The sequence below is a fragment of the Melozone crissalis genome, unplaced genomic scaffold (genome assembly GCF_028551555.1).
Source record: "Melozone crissalis strain CALT ecotype California unplaced genomic scaffold, PUWL_Pcris_2 ptg000027l_1, whole genome shotgun sequence".
Lineage (NCBI taxonomy): Eukaryota > Metazoa > Chordata > Aves > Passeriformes > Passerellidae > Melozone > Melozone crissalis.
The window spans coordinates 67,974,210-67,997,957 of record NW_026535805.1 but is presented as its reverse complement, the minus strand read 5'-3'; the positions used below and the strand labels follow the sequence as shown (position 1 = coordinate 67,997,957).

The 23,748-nt window shown below is 33.3% G+C and overlaps 1 protein-coding gene across 2 annotated transcripts in view; it reads left to right on the top strand.

Annotated features, from left to right (window-relative positions):
- Positions 1-23,748, top strand: part of CSMD1 (CUB and Sushi multiple domains 1) — a 1,069,501-nt gene that overhangs the window by 1,033,355 nt on the left and 12,398 nt on the right. Inside the window, exons 57-68 of one of the 2 annotated variants that reach the window (XM_054280126.1) lie at positions 2,987-3,169; positions 5,386-5,562; positions 6,557-6,736; positions 8,050-8,223; positions 9,159-9,332; positions 11,693-11,766; positions 14,725-14,836; positions 15,899-16,078; positions 17,715-17,759; positions 21,606-21,767; positions 22,771-22,883; positions 23,621-23,708. In XM_054280126.1, coding sequence (XP_054136101.1) covers positions 2,987-3,169; positions 5,386-5,562; positions 6,557-6,736; positions 8,050-8,223; positions 9,159-9,332; positions 11,693-11,766; positions 14,725-14,836; positions 15,899-16,078; positions 17,715-17,759; positions 21,606-21,767; positions 22,771-22,883; positions 23,621-23,708 — 1,662 coding nt within the window. The remainder of the gene's footprint in view (positions 1-2,986; positions 3,170-5,385; positions 5,563-6,556; positions 6,737-8,049; positions 8,224-9,158; positions 9,333-11,692; positions 11,767-14,724; positions 14,837-15,898; positions 16,079-17,714; positions 17,760-21,605; positions 21,768-22,770; positions 22,884-23,620; positions 23,709-23,748) is intronic. The other variant, XM_054280127.1, reaches the window with a different exon arrangement.

Sequence of the window (23,748 nt, the reverse complement as noted above, 5' to 3'; positions counted from 1 at the left end):
TGGCTACTAAGGGCACCCACAGCATATTAATAGCTTTTGTAAGGGAAACATGTATACACACTTTGGCATATAAAAATCAAATACCTGAATGGTTTTAGGAGAAAATTTTCTAGTGAGAAAATTGTTCATAATTACCTATTATACAATCTTATAACTTCCCTTGAGCTATTGGACATGCCTACTGTCGGGCTGATGTGATTCAATGTGGCTCAATTCAAATTTGTACTAATTTAAATAGGTGTAAGGTATTTTGAATGATTTTCAGTACTTTGAGAAAGCTCTGAATAAATTCATTGAAAATGGTCCATTTTTGAGCTGCAAGGATGATTCTGCAAGGATGCTGAGCAGAATTTGAAATACTGAGAAAAGGAAATTAATTTGAATCACTACTGTTTCTTTTCAGTTTTCTGCTGCTCAAGGAAATAGTTTAGATTCTCCTCAAGCTGCTAGATCTCACTGCCATCATGGTCTCTATGTCTAGACTTGAAAGGCATCACTGCACAACAAGAAATCTTTTCTTGCTTATCTTAAGCTCACATTTATGCCACTTTCACCTTTTCATCCAGCATAATATTCCAGAACTGAAATTACACTAAGACTTGAATAGCCAGATAACAATCTAGGGCTGTTATCTGACATTTCTCACCACAAAAATATCCTGTTGGTGGAGAGAAATTTTAATTGCTAATAACTGAGACTCTTCAGATATTTTCAGTCATGAATATGACAGTATTTTATAGACTCATAGATGTTGAAAACATTTAAGAGCCCTGTACTCATGTTTTATGGTGGGGAAGATATGTCTGTTGTAACTAAAATATTGTTACTGATACAGAATTAAATTTTCTGACTTTGAACCCCATCTCAATGGGTCGCCATCTCAAGAGCAAGGTAATTCCCTAAGAAAACGAAAATCTCCCTCTGTTGGCTCAATGTAAAAAAATCAATGAACCCCCCCCCCAAAAAAAAAAAAAAAAAAAAACACCAAAGAAAACCCTAAAAAGGCATCTCATTTCTCTATGGTATTTGGAATTGTAAAACGAAATACACTTTCCAAGTTAGATATTCAGGAGATTAATTCATCAAAATCCAATATGAATAATTTGTTGTCATAATGTCAGTGAAAGAATGATTGTGCCCAGGCTGACTGAGAACTCTAATTGGTTTTGTACTTCAGGGATATGAAAAACAGTCCAAATATAATGTTTAAAACCTGTAGTGTCTTTCAGAATGGGATTCATTTCTTTGTTATATATTAATATATGTTTGAATGCCTGATGGTTCTATGATGATAGAAATATGATATCAGGGTTTCTTTTCACCTGGGACCTGTTACAATGATGGACTTTTGTAGCTTATGAATTAAGCAATAGTTGATATTTTTGTTTAAAAATGGATAATGGATAATTCAATAATGGATAGTGAGTCTTCTACATTGCTAAATAAAAAGGGGTGTAGGTCTTCATATTGCTGTAATTGCCTTTGTCTATACCCTTTGATTAAAACATTTCATGGTCTCAGTTCAAATTTTCTCCAAGTAAAAACTAGTCATGTTCAAGAAAAACAAAAAAATGTTTAGTCATTCATCTGGAATTCTCAGCAAAATCCCTGAGCAACTGAGGCGTCATCAAATTTTCAGAATCATAGATCATTCTGTCCTGAAAAATCCCTTTGCATTCACAAGCCAAAGTATATGTGATGTATCTGTTTCATGCCATTAACATGCCACACTGGGAGCCTGAATCAGAGTCCTCATGTTATTTCACACATTTCAAGCAGACAGAAGTGTCTGTGAAATAGTAATGTCTTAGAGTAAGTGGAAGCAGGTAGCATCCAGAGGCCACATCTGGATTTCTGCTTTGGCAGTACCAGGGCATAGGTCATGGATGATCCCTGAAACCATTATATTCATTAAATTAATTTAGACTGATTAATTTAACAGATTAACTTTTTCCCATCACACCTGGCAGTCCATCAAACCACACACAAGTACATTACAAGTTTGTGGCTGCTGGAGATCATTCTCAACAGTCAATTTGGAGGCAGCCACTGTATTTTGGAGAGTGAGTTTTATTGTACACAGAGAGACAGAATATACCAGCTGAACCAGCTGACTTAAGACACTCACACTGTTTACAAGCATGTATTTATACCATGAAATCTGGGTCCAAATGCTATCGGACAGTGTGACAAGTGCAATCTATTCTAGAAGAACCTAGTACTAAACAAAGTGAACACAGTCAAAGCCCATAAGTTAATCTTGAATTTAGGAATTGTCTTGGCCTCCTTTTATATGAAATCATGACTGTATCCACACTTACTTGCTATTATTAAACCCTTATGGCACATAATTGTGCTTTCTGACACAAGAAAATTTTGATTTCTAAATAAACTACTTGAGTTTTCTCAAAAATTTGGTATTTTCTTCCTTTGTTTAGAATTTTATCTTGTATATGAGAGGGGTGCCTATGAAAAAAAGTTCATTTAAGAGTACACAGACTTAAAACTATTAAAGTATTTACATGTATTTTGAAAAATAAAAAACAAACCCAAAAATAAAATCAAAGCCCAAAATCAAAACCTATAGTTTCAATCGAATTTGAGTTTAGACACATAATTCAAAAGTGGAGAACAAAGGATAATATTGCTGTTAACTGCAATATAGACACAAAAGGATTTAGGAGATAGGCAATTTTATACCCAAATTTATAATCAATTGTTGATACTGAGGACATACTTCCTTAACCATCTTGAATAGTATCTTCTGTAACAGCCACTTTATGTGAAAAAGCACTTGACTGATTCATCAGACTTATGAGGACATCTTTGAGAGCTCTGTCTTGCAACACATTCTTTCTCTTCTAAATTTGTGACCAATATTTGCATAGAAACAATGCAGTGGCTCTATTCACAAGGGAGTAGTTTCACTGCCGCTACATTCGCACACAATGTCCCTGCCAATAATTGTGCCTGTTGTGTTTTGCAGGAAATAATCCTGGGTTTTGTGATGATCCAGGAGTGCCAGCCCACGGGTCTAGACTAGGGGATGAATTCAAAACAAAAAGTCTGCTACGTTTCTCATGTGAAATGGGTTATCAGCTGCGAGGCTCTGCGGAGAGAATGTGCTTGCTTAATGGCTCCTGGTCAGGTACCCAGCCTGTGTGTGAAGGTGAGTATTGACACATCGGTGTTTTGGCACTATTGACACACTTCCAAATGACTTTTTATTCTTTGATTGAAAAATTTTATTAGGTGGAAATATGCTTTCATAACATTCTGCAGAAAGGTGATATAAAAATGTTTAAAAGCGGTTCATGTTTTGCTTAAAAACTTGCATCTAAACTGCTAAAGTTTTGGAATATATATTTATAAGAAGTTGGTGAGAAAATAAATTTAGTTACAAAATAATTAGCCTGAAAATAAGTAATTGACACCTGAGTTAAATGTTAAAAAAATGCTTTTGATTGAAGAGATATGAAAATGGAGTGATAAATAAATCTGTCATCTGTTTTTTAATAATAAAGTACTTTCATCTTCTCTTTCTATGCAATATTTATGCATCAGGGACTGAATAAATGATAAAATAAAGTTTCATAAATTAATATATAAATTAAGTATAAATGAATAAATCAGTGCATATTTCTCAACAGAAGTTAGTCTATTTTCTAATGAGATATTTTTATGCTGCCTCTTTCAGAAGAAATGCAACAAAAATATTTCTGAAATCACAATTTAAAACCAGATAAAAAAAACACAATAAACAATTTTTACATTTTTGTGAAGTTAAAATTGGGAGGCAGTAATAGAGGACTTTAAATTCAGTTTTATAATGACTGCTCATTTTCGGAGAATGTTTGAAAAATTTCTTTATCTAAGTCATCGGAGTTAATGGATTCTGTAGTATCTGTTGTCTCCTAAAATAGGTGATGAAATGAAGAAGAACAAAATATTTGTTACAAATTTTTTTTTACCTAAACTTTTTATTCTGAGAACAATTATTCTTTTGTTGTATTCTTCAGCACAGGCTTATCTTCTGTCAGTGCAGATAGCATCATAACTGTATAAAAATGGCAGTGGGCACAGGATCAGTATTTGAATCATTATTTTCAGCAGAAAACTGAAGTTTTGCAGTATCTTTTCTGCTTGCCTTACATGAAGACTAACTATAGTAGGACAGCAGAAGTCAGTGGCAATTATCAGTGTTTTAAATGCCGATTTTTCCAGCTTTAATCATAGTGTTTGCTTCAAACTTGTCTTTTCAAAAAAAAGAAGAAGAAAAACAAGAAAAAAGCCTTATTTGTTTTTTCCATTTTTATATAATCCTTCAATTGTTTCCTATTTATTCTGAGTAACAATAAAATTAGGAGAAGTACATTTATTCATTCCCATAAGTTCAAGTTACAACCTGTTGAATTTTTCTCTTCACTATTTGAAACTTTTAAACTTAAAAAGTGATTAAAAATTGATTTTAAAAAGACATTAAGGCATTATTTCAAACATAAATAGCAGACAAATTTTTAATTGGCACATCGTATTTGTTTTAATCACAAAACCTAACAGTGTTATATTTTAATTATTAGTTTATAACTATTATGTTGGGAGCCATCCAGCAGGTGCACCTGCAGCAGGTCCAAGTCTTTCTTCTTCTGGGGACCCCAGAGGTGGATGCAGTACTCTAGGTGGGGGTCTCTAAAGATTGGAGTTGCTAGAAAAGTTGTTAGGAAAACTCAAAACAAAAGCCCAAATTATTTTAATGATTGGTTGGTCCACTGGGAAAAAAAACACTGGTTGGTCCACTTCCAAAAAAACCCCAAAATGTAACCAAAGTAATCAAGTTAAGCCACTGTCAAATCTTGAACATATGAAGCTGACACATAATTATTGCCTTAAAAAATTGGTATAGATGCCCAAAAGATATGGAGGCCACTACCGAATGTCTGTTCTTTTCTTGATTCAAGAAATAAATCAACAAGAAGCTCACAATTTGCTGTTTATGAATTTTTACAATTGAAAAAGGAGGTACAACAAGACAGGAAGAGCATAGAAAAATGTGCCAAAAGGCAAAACAGAGGCACAGGTCTCTCAGTAAGCCCTGAATGAGCTTTATTTGCTCCAATGACTGTACTGGGTGGAGTAGAACAAAAAGGGCATAAGATCTGAATCAGGAATTTGGAAAAAAAAAGGAAAAAAATGCAAAAATAATATTAACAAAGAGAAATAAAATGTTAATTTAAGAATATATCTATTACATATTTTCTCAGCAAAACTTGCTATAGGTGTTTTCAAAGATGAGCTATTAACCTAGTTGTTTTTTTCCTTTTTTTTTCATCCCAGTTAGTCACCTATCATCAAAATACTTTTTTTTTTTTAATCTCTTCTTTGCAGCTGTATCTTGTGGGAACCCTGGTACACCAGCCAATGGTATGATAATATACACTGATGGAATATTATTCTCCAGTTCAGTCATTTATGCCTGCTGGGAAGGTTACAAAACTTCAGGGCTAACTACAAGACATTGTACTGCTAATGGGACATGGACTGGCACTGCTCCAGACTGCACAGGTCAGAAACAAATTTTCTTATCCTAAAGCTTTTACATAGTAAGTCATCCAGCCTTCCTATTGAAATATAATTATTTTTCTAGATAAAATAACACATTTTTCCACATTCCTGTCTTTAATACCTGAATATTTTTATATGTCTAAAGGTACATGCCCTTATAATGCATGCTAGATGCTTCCAGAACTATCTTCTTAAGATGGCTACATAGGTAACTTTATTGTATTTGTTTACCTCAATGTAAACAATGTGAATTAGATTATATTAATATTTTTTAGAATAATGCTGTATTTAGCTGTCCCTTTAGAGTTTCCTTTAGAATTTTTTCCTTTTTTTTCCCTGTGGCTTACGCTTAGAGAAGGAAGTTCTGGTAGCTCAAAATCAAATTTTGTGTAATTGCATACATTACTGTGCCAGTTTTTATTGTAAGCCAAATGAGTCAGAATTGATCAATCACCAATGCTGCTAAGGACCAAGAACCAGGGAGCAGCAAGACTGGGTTAATCCATCAGGTAAGATGAGCAGGGACCAGAGGAGTGCTACAAGGCCAGCAGGGCTAGTGGCTTCACTGACAAAGCCATACTCACAGTGCGTCAGTATTTTTATAAGCACACATACACACAAAATAAATCTATAAAAAGGGAAAAAAAGAAGCATTTCATAACTCTGCTGGAATTGCATTGCACCATCAACTTCAGGCTTGATGTGACAAAGATCTCAGTTTGAAAGGAGAAAACGTCTGTCAAAACTACAACCAACAGTCTGCAGGACCTGTAGAGGCTCCTGTGCATGCCAGATGAGGCTACTGTGTTAAAGGAAAATGATATTTGATCCATGGTATTGAAATGCCTCAGAAAGATAATTTTCTTGACAGAAACAAAATTTTTCTTCACAGAAACAAATTTTTTCTTGTATTGTAAACTAAAAGAAAGGACATCAGGTATGCATGGTTATATATTTATTTAAAAAAAAACACCTTTTTTCTTGTCTGCACTAGTGATTAACTGTGGGGATCCAGGTGCATTAGCAAATGGCATTCAGTTTGGAAATGATTTTACCTTTAATAAGACAGTCAGCTATCAGTGCAATCCAGGCTATCTGATGGAACCTGCAAGTTCATCTACCATGCGTTGTGTAAAAGACAGCACTTGGAACCAGAGTAAACCAATTTGCAAAGGTGAGCTTTTGAATTTAACAGTGTACAAGTACTGTTTTGACACATATGTGATATTCACTAACTGCTGTCTTTATTTATTAAAAAAAAATCAAAATATTCTCTGGAACAATTACTGTTCAAATGCAACTAAAACGTTTGGATAAGTATTTCTGTAGAATTTATATTTGTTTTGCACATATGCTATGATTGAATGGTAGTCAAAACAGTGACATTATTGACTAAAGTAGAAAATTACTCTGCGAAAAATATTGTCAGAGTGCTCAGCTTAAAAAAATACGAATGTGGTACCCATTTTCCTTTTTGGCCTATTTCTCTTGGATTGGATAGAAAAAATCTGTAATAGGATTCTGCAAACCAAGTTTTCTGTGAAAGATTCCCTTGTTGCAGTAGTATAGTCATCATAAACAGCCAAAAACGTGCTTCACAAATAGCTAATTACAAGTGCTAGCAGGAAGGTCATAGGCTGATGAGGCTGAAAGACAAATAAGGCAGCCTGGTGAAAATTGTTAAAACAACTTCAGCAGCCCAGGGAGTAAATTTAACAGCCTAGGGCATCTTCTGCTTATAGAAGGCCTAGGCTGCCAACGCATCTAGCACCACTTCACTGTGATATATAAGTCTAGACTACTAATTAAATTTTGGCATATGTATTCAACTGACTGCATTTTTCTGCCATCAGAATTACTACCTGAGTGATTTTATGGTTGTGTTTTTTGTTAAAAGAAATTATATGGAAATGTAAATGTGGACATTCCAAATTTCATCATTTTGGGCACCTTTATCAGAAGATGGAAAACATCAGAATAATTTCTTATTTCCCCTAATTACCAATAAAATTAATCACCATTGTGTGTAGAAAGCCTTAGAAAATGAGCAGGTGAATGAACAGTCATATTAAATAGTGCTGCAAAATTAGTTTAAAAGAAAATGCAAATATTTAGAAATTTAGAACCATAAAAACTTATTTATTGAAAGAAATAATGTTTACTGAATACCTTTACCTAGCTAGTAACCTGTTGCCCAAGATAATCATTAATGAATATGTAGGGAAAAAATATGAAACTAGGTAGCTATGTACTCTTTGGGCTTCTAGCAACCTAGAACTCAGGGACTTCCTAAATCCAGAGCCTTTATTTTTGTTTTTTAATTAATTTTCTGTCTATTACAGACTGCTATGTCAACACATGTATCCTTTGTTGGAACAATAGTTGGAAATAACTCTTTTTAGATTCAAACCTATGAGGGCATATTATATTATGTATTCCTAAACCCTATAAATTCTTGAGATTGTAACTTTTCTTTTTCTGACACAGCTATTACTTGTGGCCCCCCTCCAGCAGTGCTGTATGGGAAGGTGGAAGGCTCTGATTTTCGTTGGGGCGCTAGTGTGAGTTACAGCTGTGCAGAAGGCTATCAGCTGTCCAACACAGCCATTCTCTCCTGTGAAGGGCGAGGAGTGTGGCGGGGAGATGTCCCACAATGTTTGCGTAAGTTTTCAGGGTACACTTGTGTGGGGCTTCACCAAAGCTACAGTTGGTTCTCTTGGGCTACAGTCACAGAATCACAATTTAAAAATGACTCAGCTGCATCAGGTAATATATGAATTACTGCAGGATTCTCCTTTCTTGTACCAAAGAGCTTACCTGGATATGAAATTTGAGTGTCTGTGCCCATTAAAGTTCACAGTCTTCTTCCTTTGCCCCAAAGTCACCCCAATCTCTTGTTGCCTAATTGCACCCATCACAGGTAATCCTATTGGTTGTTCTGAATTTGACTTGTGGTGATCATGACTGGAATATTCCCTTACACTTTTCCTTTTATTTTCTTCCCTGTTTCCATTTCCATTAACAGGTGAAAACAAGGATTCTAACCCTTAAGCTCATAGCTCATAGCTTTTCTAAGCATTTTTTTTCTTTCTGAAGGCGAGTACATGCCCTCATATCTTGCTTGTATTTATTTTTCAGCATTTTCTAAATCTGTCAACTCAAGTCTTTGAGCACTTGAAATCTTGTTAGGACCCTGGTAAACATTTTCCCTTTTATCTAAATGAGGCAAAAATTTCCAACTTACTTATTTGAGTGTGTCAAATGTGGGAAAATTGTTTTATTTTTAAGCATTGCAATATTGCATTGTCTACTTCAAGATTATTTTGTCATCCAAATTTAATCAATATTTAAGTGTCTCACATAAAAGTTCTATTTTTCCAGGTAAAGTTCAACGCTTACAATAGCTATAACAGTGACAATTTATTTTAAATTACTGTCAAGAATTTAGGAGATCTACAGTCCTACACAGATAAATGAACAGACCATTTCCACTCATATCCAATATGCCTGCCTTGCACATAAAATGATGTAGAATACTTCAGGTTAAAGCATGTACAGACTTTAATACCTTTTTCCTTTTCATTTCTATGTATCAGCTGTGTTTTGTGGTGATCCTGGTACTCCAGCAGAAGGACGCCTCAATGGAAAAAGTTTCACCTACAGATCTGAAGTTAGCTTCCAATGCAGACCTCCTTTTATTCTGATAGGCTCTTCAAGAAGATTCTGTCAAGCAGATGGCACTTGGAGTGGAATTCAGCCAACATGCATTGGTAAGAAACTATCACTAATGCATGTTCTACTGAGAATATTCTTGAAAAAAATTACACTATCATAAATCTAGCAATTAGCTGTCCAAGTATAGAAAAGATCTTTGTAATATAAAAATAACTAGTTAAATAAGGTTATATTTTAGGATAAAGACAATCACATATGAAGCCATTTGTATATTTACAGAGTTGTTTGTCTGCTGAAAATGCAGAACGTCAATAAGTGCAAGTGCATAAATTTGTTCCATCTATTTTTAGAATCTCTTGGATATGCAGTAGACTGTGGCAGATTAAAGACCAGATTTTGTCACTGGAGAGTTAAAGGCATTTTTCAGAATCGATCCTAAATCAAAGTGTTTTCAACTTTGTGAACATGGCTTGTACATCTCTGATCTTTTGAAATTCTGATTAATTCCCAAATACTCTCAGTTTCTCATTGACTGCTGTACAACTGGTGGGTTTTTAGTATGTTGTATCAATCAGATTGGCACCTTTAACTCCCACTGACATTGCAATTTGATCCCACTTGGGGTGACTTGCTGGAGAAAATTAGTTTAGTTTTATAATAAAAAAATTCTCTTTGATATTTCTAAACGAACATATTCAGATGTAGATTATAGACTGTTTATATATTTTGTCATGGCTGAGATATTTGCTGTGTGGAAGAGCTAGGCAGTCATAAAAAAAGCTTGTAATCATGATTATTGAAAGCAGCCTGTATTTTTAAATGAAGAGGTAACAGTTTTGTATGAATTAAAAATTTCTCTCTATAGTTTTTGCAAACTGGGCAATCATCTTACACCTATATTTTGCTACAGAGGCAAGAAGGCTTAAAAAAGCTAATTTTCAGGTCCGACACAAAGAATCAACTTTGAAATTGTAATAGTCAATTTCTGTTTATATTTTATATAGTGTAATATAGAAGCACATGGAAAGTAGTTCATCAAAGATACAAGTTTTTTTTTTGCATCATAGTTTTTATGTTACTGGAAAAGGAAAATATTAGATCATCTAACATATTTACAGATAAAATTTCTAAGCAATTTGGAGGATGAGAATGGTGAAGAATATCTAGAACTAGACCTGAAAAAAACATATAGTGGAAGCTTTTCTGTTTCTGGGTAGCAATGGTTTCCTTAGAATACTTTGTGAAGTCTTGCTTTGGGTTCTTCAGATGAGACCTATCTTAAAAATTCAATTCAGCTTCATGTCTATTATTAGAAATAGAATTCCAGCTGCTGATAATTTTTAAAAAGTTCCTGAGCTGTTCAAGCATCTCAACATCAGGAGCCTGTTTGCTTTTCATTCTTACACTTTAGGTCGACATCCATCTAACTTTTGAAGCCTTTGGTAAATATCAGTCCAGTTGAATTTTTATGCTCTACTGATGGTCAATATTGAAAATGGGAGCTGGCCAAGAGTGAAATGAAATATCACAGTTTTGTAAATGATAAGTTCAATTTTTGCTCTACAGAAAACTAAAAATTGTTACAGATGAAGTTTGTGTTCTTCATAATTCAGTGTCAGCACACAGCAGACTCTGTTGCCAAGAGAGAATCACATACTACAGAAAAATTCATTGGATGAAGTTCTGTGCTTCTAACTGGTGGATATGACTGGGGAACTCCAAAGCCATCACCAGAATATGAGCATTACTGAATGAAAAAATAGTTCCAGGCTGCTTTAAATTACTCTCATGAAACAGAACAATGAGTTCTAATCTGTTGGCATGTGCTTTTCTCATTGAGTGAAATTTTATTCTCCAAAAACAGCTGAGGTGGTGCTCCATTAGAAACTTGCTTTCTTTGTGGCATAGAAAAGAAGCCTATACAAAAATAAAAAGTATTTCCTTGCTATAAGAAAGCAAGCTGATTATGAGTTTGGGGTTTTTATTTTGTCAGATTTTTTGCGTTTGAGGAGTTCTGGTTGTTTTATTTTGGGGTGGGTTTTTTTTAGAAATACTTATCATTAAGCTGTTCCTTTGAAATAAAGAAAATATAAAAATTTCTAAAGATTTCTTTGTGTATTCCAATTGAATTGTGAGTAGTGAAATATACTATGGATTCAAAGAGATTTAAAAGGATATGATTGCTAAAAATTCATGCAACCTTAACTGTAAAGTCTGCACTACCAGAAATACCTGCAAATACTTTTTAAAAAAATGGCAGTGTGCTGAAACAAATTACTATGATATATCTGGTAATTCAATTGGAAATACTAGTGTAATATATAGAAAAACACACATTCAACTAAGAATTAAATTCTTGTCATCACTACACGTTGATGGAATGATTTAATCTTTGCAAACACTTTTAGAGTCTTTTTTCATTCCTTAATAATATGTGTTTCACATTTTGCATTAGATCCAGCTCACAATACATGTACAGACCCTGGTACTCCACATTTTGGAATACAAAACAGTTCCAGAGGTTATGAGGTAATTTTTAAATTATTATTTATTAGCTTTCTAAAGTGAAAATGTATTTAATAATTGCATCAGAAATTTAATGAGAAACATTTTATTTAGTCTTAGATGTCTGATGCAAACCTTGAGACATTTCCACCCTCTTTTTAATAAAAACTCATTCTTCATGCCATGCTTCTTTTAAAACATTCAGCTTAAAGAAAGAACTTCTAACCCTGAAATATATCATGCATTCAATCCTTTAGGAGACTTCAGTATGGAAGGCTATTTATAAATTGATTACTTAATATGATATGACATAATATAATTACCTTGCTTTATTGTAATAATTCCTTCATACATTGATGAATAGTCAGTAAATACCTAACAACCGAAGACCTGTGTGATTCAAAGGCCATGTAGTCCTTGACAAAATAGTCAGCAAGAGGCTTTTTAAATTAGAAATCCATGTTATATTTTATTCAGTCAGAGAAGATAAAATTATTCTGTGTTGTGTCCAGGTTCTCTGCGATGAATATCCTCTCTATAATTTCCAAATTCCTCACAGATGGTTAGTTCAACAAGTGAGAGGCAGAAAAGTGACTGAGGAAATAACTGTAGATGCAACAATGACCAATCCCCAGTCATTATATAGACTGATAAACTTAATGTGGATAGATCTTTCAGGTATAAATATGTGTGACTGAAATTTAAAATAAGTTCTTTTGGGGTTTCCTGCTTATTTCTGAGCCTAGGGCAGTGTGCCCATTGTGACCAAATTAGTAAAACTGTTTTCCAAAACGTCCTTTCTGTAAGTTCCTCTGGTTCCTCTCTCTCCTGCAATTTTCTGTCTTTTGTTGCTGTGGCTGTCAGCTCTTTTCTTCACCTTCTGCTCCTGCCTGGCTCACAGATACTGAGGCAATAAACCCTGAGCCACATCCTGTGGCCTTACCCAAGGCCATTCTGCTTCCAGTAATAGGTGCAGCGGCCTTTCTGATGTCTCATCTTGATCCTGTGCCTGTCCCCATCTTCTCTTTAAAAACAGCTCCAAGCTTTGCACCTTCTTTTAACAGGGGGTTGTTTTCTTTTTTCTTCCCCTTTTATTTGCATCGCAATTGTCTTTAATAATTGTACTGGCCAATTCACTGTTCTACTGTCTGTTATTCACGTCTATATAGACTGATCTTCTCTTCCCATTCACCTCTAGAGGCCATAGTAGGTTTCCTCGGCTGTGCATTAAGTCTTTCTCCTTTATGTGTTCACTCTCAGAGTGCTAACTTGTACCACAACATGGAGACTTCTCTCTAGTGGCTACAGAACTAGATTTTGGGGGTCTTCATACATTATTCGTGGGCTTCCTGTTTGTATTACATAGCCAAGCTTTTATAAAACACATTTCAGCAATCTTTCCTCATTATAGTACAGTGTGATAACTGGCAGCCAATCTTTGTAGGGTTTTCCCATCTACCAGCATCCTCTCTTGCCCCATTCATTCTTTGCCTTTTGTGCTTGCCTACAGTGTGACTTATAAAAAGCCTCAATGTTTTTCATCCAAGTACCAGTAGAATGAAAAAGCAGTATAGCTCTTTAACTACCTTGAACCTCTCTTACTTTTTGCTTGATCTTTTGGAACTCTGAGAAAAGATTTGCATCTCGTTATTACTGACAGATAGCAGAATTGGCACAAGTAAGATGACTTAGACTCAAGACTAGTCACACACTGTTTCTACTCCCTATGAAAGACATACTGCCTGTCCTTGACAGGACAGAGAGAATAATATGTTTAAAAAATAGTTAGAAAGACATAAATCTACAAAGCCATATCACTAATATGACCTTTAAAAACACCAGCGATTTTCCCAAGCTACATCTGGGAGAAATGGTGTGCATTTGCTCAGCATCTGTCACGATAAGCAGGTTTATATAACTGAGTCCATAGATAGCAGGTAGCTACTTTTGAAGATGCTAATTTATAATTTTCATTGAAGTCCTTCTATGATATTTGCAGTGCAGAGCTATCTGCCTTTCTATAACTGCAAGCTCTTACTAATACACTTTGATCACTGCTCATTTGCAACTTGTCTGTGAGATATGTTACTTTATTAAAGTAATATAATTTCCAACAATGTGAATTTTATCTAATTTATTTATTTATTTACTTATTATTGACAAGATTATTTTAGCCAAAACAAAACTAATGCTTTACTGATTAGCCCCATATCATTAAATTACTTGGCCTGGAGTTACATTCTGGTTACTTTTGTCAGTACCATTCAATATGTTAATTTTACTAGAACTCTCCACACAATCTCTTTCTCATCTCAGGAAAATTCTTTCTCACCTGCAATTTTGTTTGTAGTTTTCATGCATTTCTATTCCCAGTTGAAATCTAAAGAGCATTTTCTCAGTTATTTTTACCTTTTCTTTTGAGAAAGGTCATATCATATTTGGCCATAGGAATGTTTTCCATGATTCACTCTGATAGTTGAACATCTCAAATAAAACTTAATAGTAATAAATGCAGTAAGGAGTAAGGAGTTTTCACCTGGAGTTTTCTCTAGTGAATATGTACACTTCTTTATTGTTTTTTCTTTTCATTCTACAAACCTCCGTACTTAGTAAAATTCACACAACGAAAAACCTTTGAAAGTGACTTTATGGTCTATCAAAATATATGCAGTGATATACAGGAAAGAGAGGCATCTCAGGCATTTAGTTTGCTTCTCTCACGCTGAAAAACTAATCAGCAGAAATGTATGAATATAATGATTTTCCATATGAGCAGTCAGTATTTTTCCACATATTGCTTTTAAATAAGATCACGAAAGAATCAGTTCTTCAACTATTTCATCTGGGTAAAAAAAAAATAAAATGCAACTCTAGAAACTGTAAAAAGTAGCTAATTTTATTTTTGAAAAAAACTGTATTAACTTACCACTGTCTTGATATCTGAAATCCTTCCTCTGCCTAACATTCTGGTTTGATCCTTAGGTTGGGAGCACAGTCTATTTCAGATGCAGAAAAGGTTATCATATTCAGGGATCTACCACTCGTTCTTGTCTTGCTAACCTAACTTGGAGTGGCATACAATCTGAATGCATTCGTAAGTCTGGTTTCTATCCTAACGTAGAACAGGGTGCAATTTTAAGAGTTAAAAAGTGATACATGTGGAAATTGATGACAAATTATTTGCTACAAAGATGAGTAGCTTTATCTAAAACATATTTTTAAATGTTTTATTTGTTGTTGTTCCCTATTCAAGGACCAAAGGTGTATTTAAGGTATTAATTTTAAGGAAGATTTTTCAGATTTTTTAAATGAAATTCACAATAATTTTATCAGTTTTACTCAAAAAATCTTTTATAGTTAGCCTACTGTATTAGCTACTTTATTTAAGCTAGAAATATTTTTGTGTGTGTAATGGATTAATAAAGAATGGAAAGTGACCTGAAATATACATGGAAATATTTTGTTGCCTAGTATTTTGTGAATCATAAACTAGAACTCAGCAAAACCCATCTTTCTTGTGCTATGCATGGTTATGCAAATTACTTACAGCTCTGTGTGATTTGGAGGACATCAAATAATTATTGTATTAAAATACAATGACCTAAACTGAAAGTAATTCATTACAATGACCTTAGATTCTTATCCTCTTTTAAATTAACTTTTGGTTGTTGTAAGTGAGTACCATGTGGTACAAAAAAAAAAAGCATACTGAGTAACCAAATCTGTTATAGTTAATGCCTATGACAAAACGTTCTTGTGGAACCTTTATTTCAATTGAATTGCATTTATTTATCACAGTAACCACTCTAATTTTCAGGACACAGACTGAAAATGATGCTTGAAGCTCTGACAGTACAATAATTCAGAAGACCAATCATTGTATCATGTACAATGGCATGTGCTTCCCCTCATTTTAACTGTTTTTTGACTCCCAGCATGATTTGATTTTGGTTTATTCTTTAAAAATATACAATAGTATCATTTCCATCCCTCAATAATATAACTATACACTCTGAGTGTTACTTTTACAAGTAATAGCTACTTGACATTGCTAAAAACTATCCAGAGTTGCCATGCATTTATTTCAAATTGGATTGTCTAATTCTATGGAAACTGCTTACCACTATGTTTTCTAACTGTAAAAACCCCTTTGCAGCTCATGCTTGCAGGCAGCCAGAAACACCAGCCCATGTAGATGTGAAAGCAATAGATCTTCCTACTTTAGGGTATACTTTGGTGTATACCTGTCAGCCAGGATTTTTTCTTGCTGGTGGATCAGAGCATCGGACATGTAAGCCTGATATGAAATGGACAGGAAAATCACCTATTTGTAAAAGTAAGTCATTACTCAAGTGATTTCTTGGATCCTACTGGGTTTTAATTAATTTTCCCTGAATTTTTTGTTTTATTTAGTAGTACTAATTTTTTCCACTTGCTATTTAATGACACGCATGGAACAGCAGCTTTTATTTTATGAAAGAAATAGTGAAGAAATTGAAGTGAACATAACACCTAGAACTCATGGAAGAGGGAAAGGTGTGCAAGTGCACAGACACACATGCATCTTTACCCTTAACAACAGTTAACACAACCTAAACAATATTGAGTACTACTTCAGCGGAATGTATTTTATGTCACAGTTTTAAATAGTATTTCAATGCATTTAGTGCCTAATATATGATTTTCTATAAGAACAAGAAAAGTTATTTAATATCCTAGCTTTTAGATTCATGCAGGTATACTTTTAGTCTAAGGAAATCTTATAAATGAAAAATGTGAAAAAAAAAAAAAAAAGAAAAAAAGTCTCTGTAGTGATAAAACTTTCGTGTAGTTTTCTCGAGTAAATCCAAGTATACAGTTATGAGGTCTGAATTTACTCTTCACATGCAAATCAACATGGCTGTTAGTTCTCAATTCATAAAAAACAAAACAAAAAAATTTAGAATATGAATAGAGGAAAAATAGATGCCATGGGAAAGTTTTTGAAGTATGATTTTTAATTTAAATATAATAAATTGTCCTGAATAGTTATGATGTTTGAGCAATATTTATTTTTCTTTAATGTATGGGCAGACTTCCTTGATTCAGTGTTATCATTTGGTCTACATATCAGAATTTATCTTTATTCTGTGTGTCTAAAGGATGATTTTTCATAGATACTGTATAATTAATAATTTGAAAAAAATTATCTTTTGGTTTTTGTTTTTTTTTTTTTTTTTTAATTGAAGATAAAATACAGTAAAGATTTCTCTAAAGTTATAGTCTTTAGGTACAACTCTCATTGAGCATCCTATACTTTTTGCACTTTCTTAGCACATGATCAGTCAAATTAGTGAATTTCTGCTCCTAAAGATAAAAAAACCCCAATATGTAAGACCAAGTCTTCTAATGGGACACTATCCTTTCTAATGTGCCAAATGATGAGTCCAGACCTTGATCAGGATCAATGGACATAACTTTTCTGAGTGTACCAGAAATATAGCGAATTTCACTTTTTAATTCAAAAATTGTGACCCTTTTCCATGATATCTGATCCTGTTATATCAATCAAGCTATCTGGCTCTTGCTGGTTTGTGTCATAAATGCATCAGTCTTTCCTAACACAATTTTTACTATATTTAAAATACTGTTATTCATAATTAGATATAGTATTGTCCCTTCTATAAGGCTCTCTTTTATAGCACTGGGACTGATATAAACATTTTAGCCCTAAATGTATGAGATACTTAGCTAGCCAGACAGTTTTCCACAGTAAAAATATTAATTACCTAAATTATTTTCTGATATTTTTGGGCAAGTGGATAGGTTAAACATGTAAAGTATTCAATACAAGTTATTTCTGTTTTAAAAGTGCATCTATTGGATAAAAGATGATTGCATCCAACAGGTATTGTTTTAACATTTTATTAAAAAAAATACAAAATCCACACAAATATGTTCATGAAAATGATAATTTGTCTTTTTACTTGTAGGTAAAGGAGTGAGAGAAGTTAATGAAACAATAACTAAAACTCCAGGTTTGTATACAAGAAGAGCTTTAGATCTAAATAAATTAAATTGATTTACACCCAAGATTGTTATGGATAATAAAACTATTTCAAATATTTTAGTGAAGTATTTGTTACTAATTTCTAAGGAATATAAATGTTGAGGTCTTTCATAATAACAGGTGACATGTGAAACCTAGACAATGAAATTCTTTTACAAAGAACTTTCGTAAAATTTCTATAGTGCCAATTTTGTGAATTGCACAAAATCTCTTCTCAAACAGACAGAGGAAGATTATTACAGAAACCTCAGATTTGATGTAGTGTTATATCAGAGAGATTGCTATAATGGAGAGCCTTATAATGACTGTATACTATAATTGCAAGGCTTAGTTTCATTTGAAGTTCTGCCCTTCACATTGCAAGTGTTGTAAGACGTATAAAAACCCCACCCCAAAACCAGTTTTGGAAATATTCTTGGCCATTATTTCACATAAACTCTCCATGTACTCCAATATAAGGTTTCCAAAACAGTGTGGACCAGCAGACAGGCGGCAAGGCAGGCAAACATTAATGTTTGTGCTGTTTGTACTCATGAACATGTATGCAGTTAACCTATTCCTCCTGCCAGTAACAAAATAGACATATGCATCTGAGAAGTCCTCATTCAGAAAATAAAAGTCCTAATTTTGTTTATTAACTTATTCAACAATAAGCAGAGTTGTCACAAAATAAATGAGCTTGCAATTCTTTATTTTGATTTTTAGCAAAGATGCAGGGAAAATAAGATTTATGATTCACACTCATGGCAATTCACAGAAGGACTCTGTAGAGTAGATGGGATAAAAAGGTATTTCTGCTAATAATTAACCTTTCTGGAGAGTTATTAGTGAGAGTGTCAGGTGAATCCATAAATGAGTTCTTCTGAAACATATTACTTCTACAGACTCACAATAAAAGAAGATATAGTGTTTGTTCATTGTAATCAATATACAGTCTTCCTTTTTTGGAGGCTTCACCTCACCAAACTCCTAAGGTATGCATTGCTCTGCTACCATGCAGGTTTTGAAGTTTCAGTGCCAAATTAAAATGTAGATCTAGTTTCCAAATATATTCACTATGCAGAGTGTCAGTATAAATTCACATAATATCATGTCCTTTATAACTAGTTTTTATAAATACTATTTAAAAGGTATTAAAAAAGAATTAAATGCTGTTATTGAAAGTGCCAATAATAGTAAACAGAAAAGTGAAACTGTAACAAATACCAGTAATTAAAAGTTTTAAGTCATTTTCAAAAAACAGCTGTGCACTATTATTATGTGGTTTAAAATTGTTAATTCTCTTTGTTATAGAACATTAGGTATTTTGAAACACTTTCTTTACCTTGTTATGTTGACTTTTGATGGAATCTGCTTTGCTACTATCTGTATTTTGAATAGAATTAAGTTAACATTGGTAAACTACAGTTTCTGTAACAGAATAGATTCATGTTTTAGTTTTTCGCCCTTAGACAACTGAATGCAAGTTATATTTATTGGTTTGTTGGGGTTTTGATTGTTTGTTTGTTTGTTTATTTGGGTTTTTGGTAGAGCTAATGTCTTCATAAGCAATAGTAAACATTTTTACATGACTAAGTTGCAACTAAAGGATTCTTACAATATCCATGTGAGAATTAAGAACTGTATTACTCTGTTTGGTTTCCACTATTTTCACTGCTTTGTATAGTCTTCAAAATAATAGTTAGGAAGCTGTTTTAATGAGTAGCCATGGATTTCCCAATTGTCATGTCCTGAGAACAATCAATGCAGTCAGTGAAGGATTAGAATACTAATAGCCAGTTCATTCTACTATTTTGCGTTTGCCCACAGGGAGTGGGACCTTGTAAGTGCTCAGCACAATCGTCTCAGCGCCTCTCCAAAGCAGCATCCGTGGGGACTGCAGCACTTATGTTTTAATGTTTAAAAAAACATGGCTGGGGAAGCAGTAATACAATTTTTCCCCCCTGCTGATTCTGTTCATCTGCAAATGCAAACTCTGTAAATACTGAGTCAGTAGTACTATTTTGAAAAGCTTAACAGCTATTATTGATATAGTTGTTAGACAAACTATGTTCTGAAGATGGAATGTGGTGAAAGTATGGAGTCCTTTATAAAAGTATGGCATCCTTTATAAAAGTCTTACATAGTACCTCTCTGGGTCATACCACTAATAGTAGATGTTCTCCTTCTTTGGAATATGTCAGGCACACAACTTTGGTTAAAAATATAGACAAATAAAAATAATTTTAATATTTCTTTTTAGAATACCAAGTTTCAAATTTAAGTATGTCACTATTTTAGAAGAAATGAGTAGGGAGAAGAATCTGAAAGACCCTTTACAGAATCCATGTATTTGCAGAAATTATACAAATTCTAAGGACTGTGACATACCAATTGAAATGTAATGCTACAGATTTTTGGTAGTAAGTTGAGGTAACTTTGTGTAAAGCCTCACTGACTTTTACTTAGGAAATGGATCACTTCCAGTTATTCAAAGCCATTATGCTCAAAGGCATTTAATAGTTCTCTGTTCATTTAGAATCCAGTGACAGAACCAATAACATGCTAATGATGTTTTCAAATCATTCCACATTGATCTTGAACATTTGCTTGTGACTTTTGCATGACTTTAAGGCAAAAGATATGGAAGAAGTTATTTATCCTTTACTCAACAGCTAATCAGCTCTCTGATTTTCAGATGTCTTGCATGTCAAGAATTATTGCTCTGGGTTTCTTTCTTTATTCATTTTTGCAATAAATGATTAGGTAGAGGAGGAAATAGCCATGGATTTTTTAAAAATGGATACAGAGAATACCTGCACTGATGAATTTCCTTCAATGAAGACAGCTGCTTATATATGCTCAGAGTTTGACAAAATGCAAAAAAAAAAAAAAAAAAAAAGCAATTATTTAATTTAAGATTTTAATGAGAAGAGTGTTAAAACACTTCTAATGTCAGTCTTTAGTTATTTAGAAAGTATCATTTGTAGTGGTCATGGATAGTAAGGGTGAATTTTAATATTTGCTAGGGCTGTCATTTTGTCACTATATGATGTGGTTAGTTAAACTATTTAAAATATCACATCTAATACCTAAATAATTTTTTTCTGTAGAGAGGAAAGATACCAGTCACATAAAATAAATAATCCAAATGCATATGCTTCCAATAATTCATGCTTCATATTTTAGGATTTTTACTTCAGATAGTTCAAACTGCAGTTGTTGAGAAACGGCAGTTTATTTTAAATTTAAAAAAGTTTCATTCTTTAAAAACTTCATTGTTCATAGGTGCAGTAATATTGTATGGAGAAAAGCTTTGAAGTCCAAAAATGACTGATAAAACTGTACCAGAAATTCAGTAAATTCAGTTGAATATTCATTCATACTCAGTTCAAAATTATACAGGGCTGCTTCAATAGATCCATGAAACAAAAGGGATGGACTAAGACAGTGTTTCCTTGCAGGAATCTCTGGTTTCAGAATACCTTTTCTTTTTTTTCCTCATACCTTAATGGTGCAGGGCTTTAGGGGAGGAGTCTATTTTTTTTCATAGTCTTGAGGTCTTTTGCTGAATCACACAAGCTATAAAGTGTGAAGTTATTTGAGAACGTGTACCATGATGGACAGGTGTAGTATATTACAGGCAATTGTCTGGAAAGGTTATTAGATATATTGTCTGTATTATTGTTTAAATTTTTGCTACAATACCTCCTTAGAACAGTGTATTGATTTCTAAAAAAATTATGAGCATAAGTATGGCTAGAAAGATTGTTATTCCACTGTAATTTACTTCTTCGTTTCTTTCCTCTCCCGCTCCGTCCCCACTTCTTTTTAGTTCCTTCAGATGTGTTTTTTATAAATTCGCTATGGAAAGGGTTTTATGAATATTCAGGAAAAAGACAGCCTGCTACTCTCACTGTTGATTGGTTCAATACTACAAGCAGCAAAGTGAATGCCACATTCATTGAGGCATCCAACATACAGCTCAAACTATCAGGTAGGTTCAGAATTTGGTGTTAAAGTTCTTAATTTTTTTTTTAATCTGTTCAGTTTTGATGCATTTTCATTCAAATGGAAAATGAAACAAAGACTTTGTATTTTTGCTAAAAATAATTTTCTTTTGCAAAAGGAAACGCTTTAATGAAATGGTCTGCTCAGCTTCTGTCACTTCATGTGCGGTGGCCCATCTATTTAAGCCATTATATTTCAAATAGATATTGAGGAAGGATTTATTAATCTCAGACTGTTGGATAGCATTGGTGTGTTGAACTCACAGGAAATACTGAAGTAGCAGACAAAATGTATATAGGCATATTAAGAATTGCAAAACTGGAAAGCTCAATTAATCAATATTGATTAATATCTACCTTAAAACAATGTGGTATTAATAATGGCATAGCATAATATAGGCATAGATAATTAAATAACATCATAAATTATGCATATCTTATAATCAATATCATGCATTCATTTTTGCTAATGTAACTGAAGTTCAGAATTAGCCTTTCACCACAGTTCTGTTGAAAAGAACATTATCAGCTATCTCTATATTTTAAGGTCAAGAGTTCAGAGAGAACTGCAGTAGCTGGTTGCCAAAGAGGAATTTTCTTTTACTGCAATACTGATATCTACTGTAGCAATATACTGTAGTGATGTCACTAAAATCCAATTTTTCCCAGATCAAGGAAATTCCAGGAAAGTAGTTCTATCTGAATTCCTGAAATACAGCGTAAAAACGCAACTGCCCTATTCTGTATAAAATTAAATTATACAAATCTATCTTTGCATACTCTTATCAAGTATGGTGAGGCAAATGATCAGTTAAATAAGATCCAGCCTTAAATCTTGAGGTTTTTCATGTTACAAAATTCTTTTATTACAGAATGTTTTCTACAAACTGTTTTAGTTCCAAAGTGACATAATTAGATTTTAGGGGGTATTTGAACAAACTGGTTGAAAATTTGTTTAAAAGGTATGTCTTGCCTCCTTTATTTTAATAGGTGTTTACAAGAAGGAAGAAGCCCATCTGCTCTTGAAAGCTTTTCAAATTAAGGGACCAAGTGACATTTTTGTGAGCAAGTATGAAAACGACAACTGGGCACTAGATGGTTATGTAAGTACCCAGGTTGCCATGGATAAAGATGACTGAGATTAAATTCTGAAGTAATTTATGATTATCTATATAAATATATCCATTTTTTTGTCTTATGAATATGTAATCCAGGACTCTGGATCTCAGTGTAGAGATTGGATTGCCACTCTCTTTCAGAAATATGTATACAAACTTCTATCTACTGTACTCTGATTAGAATTTTTAGTATATAAACGGGAAGGAGGAGTGAATCAGCATATTATGCCATGGTTTTGCCTTGTTTCCTTAGATGGGAGTGTAATTTTACCCTTAGTAATATTGTCCTTTTTTGGTTTTGTAAATAGCTCACTGTAATAAAAGTACACCTAATCTTGAAGGAAAATAGTGTTCTCCATTTTGCATTTCTTCTTTCTGCCTCATGATACTTTCTATGGAAATAACTTAAATCTGACAATTCAGCAGGCTTCCATATTTGCATACCAATTCAATTATGAGTATGGCATTTCAAGAATTTTAAAACCCAGCTATATACATTAGGTATTTTTAAAACATTCCAGGTGTTATTTTGAATACCATTGCAAATAAATAAAAAAAAGTTTGCCATGATAAATATTGTATCAGCATAGAAAAGTCGCTACTATTTTAAAGGCTAAGTGTGAAAATCTGTGCTCCATATTATCTAGTCTGAGTCACAAAAAACTGGCTAAATGTTATTTATTAATTTCAGAAATCCTTTTTTCTGTTTTAACATATTCTAGGTATCCTCAGGGCTTGAAAGAGGAGTTTTTACTTATCAAGGTGATATACATGGAAAAGACTTTGGAAAATTTATGCTCCAAAGACAAGGTACATGCTTTTATAGATCTTAAATATGTATCATCTTTTG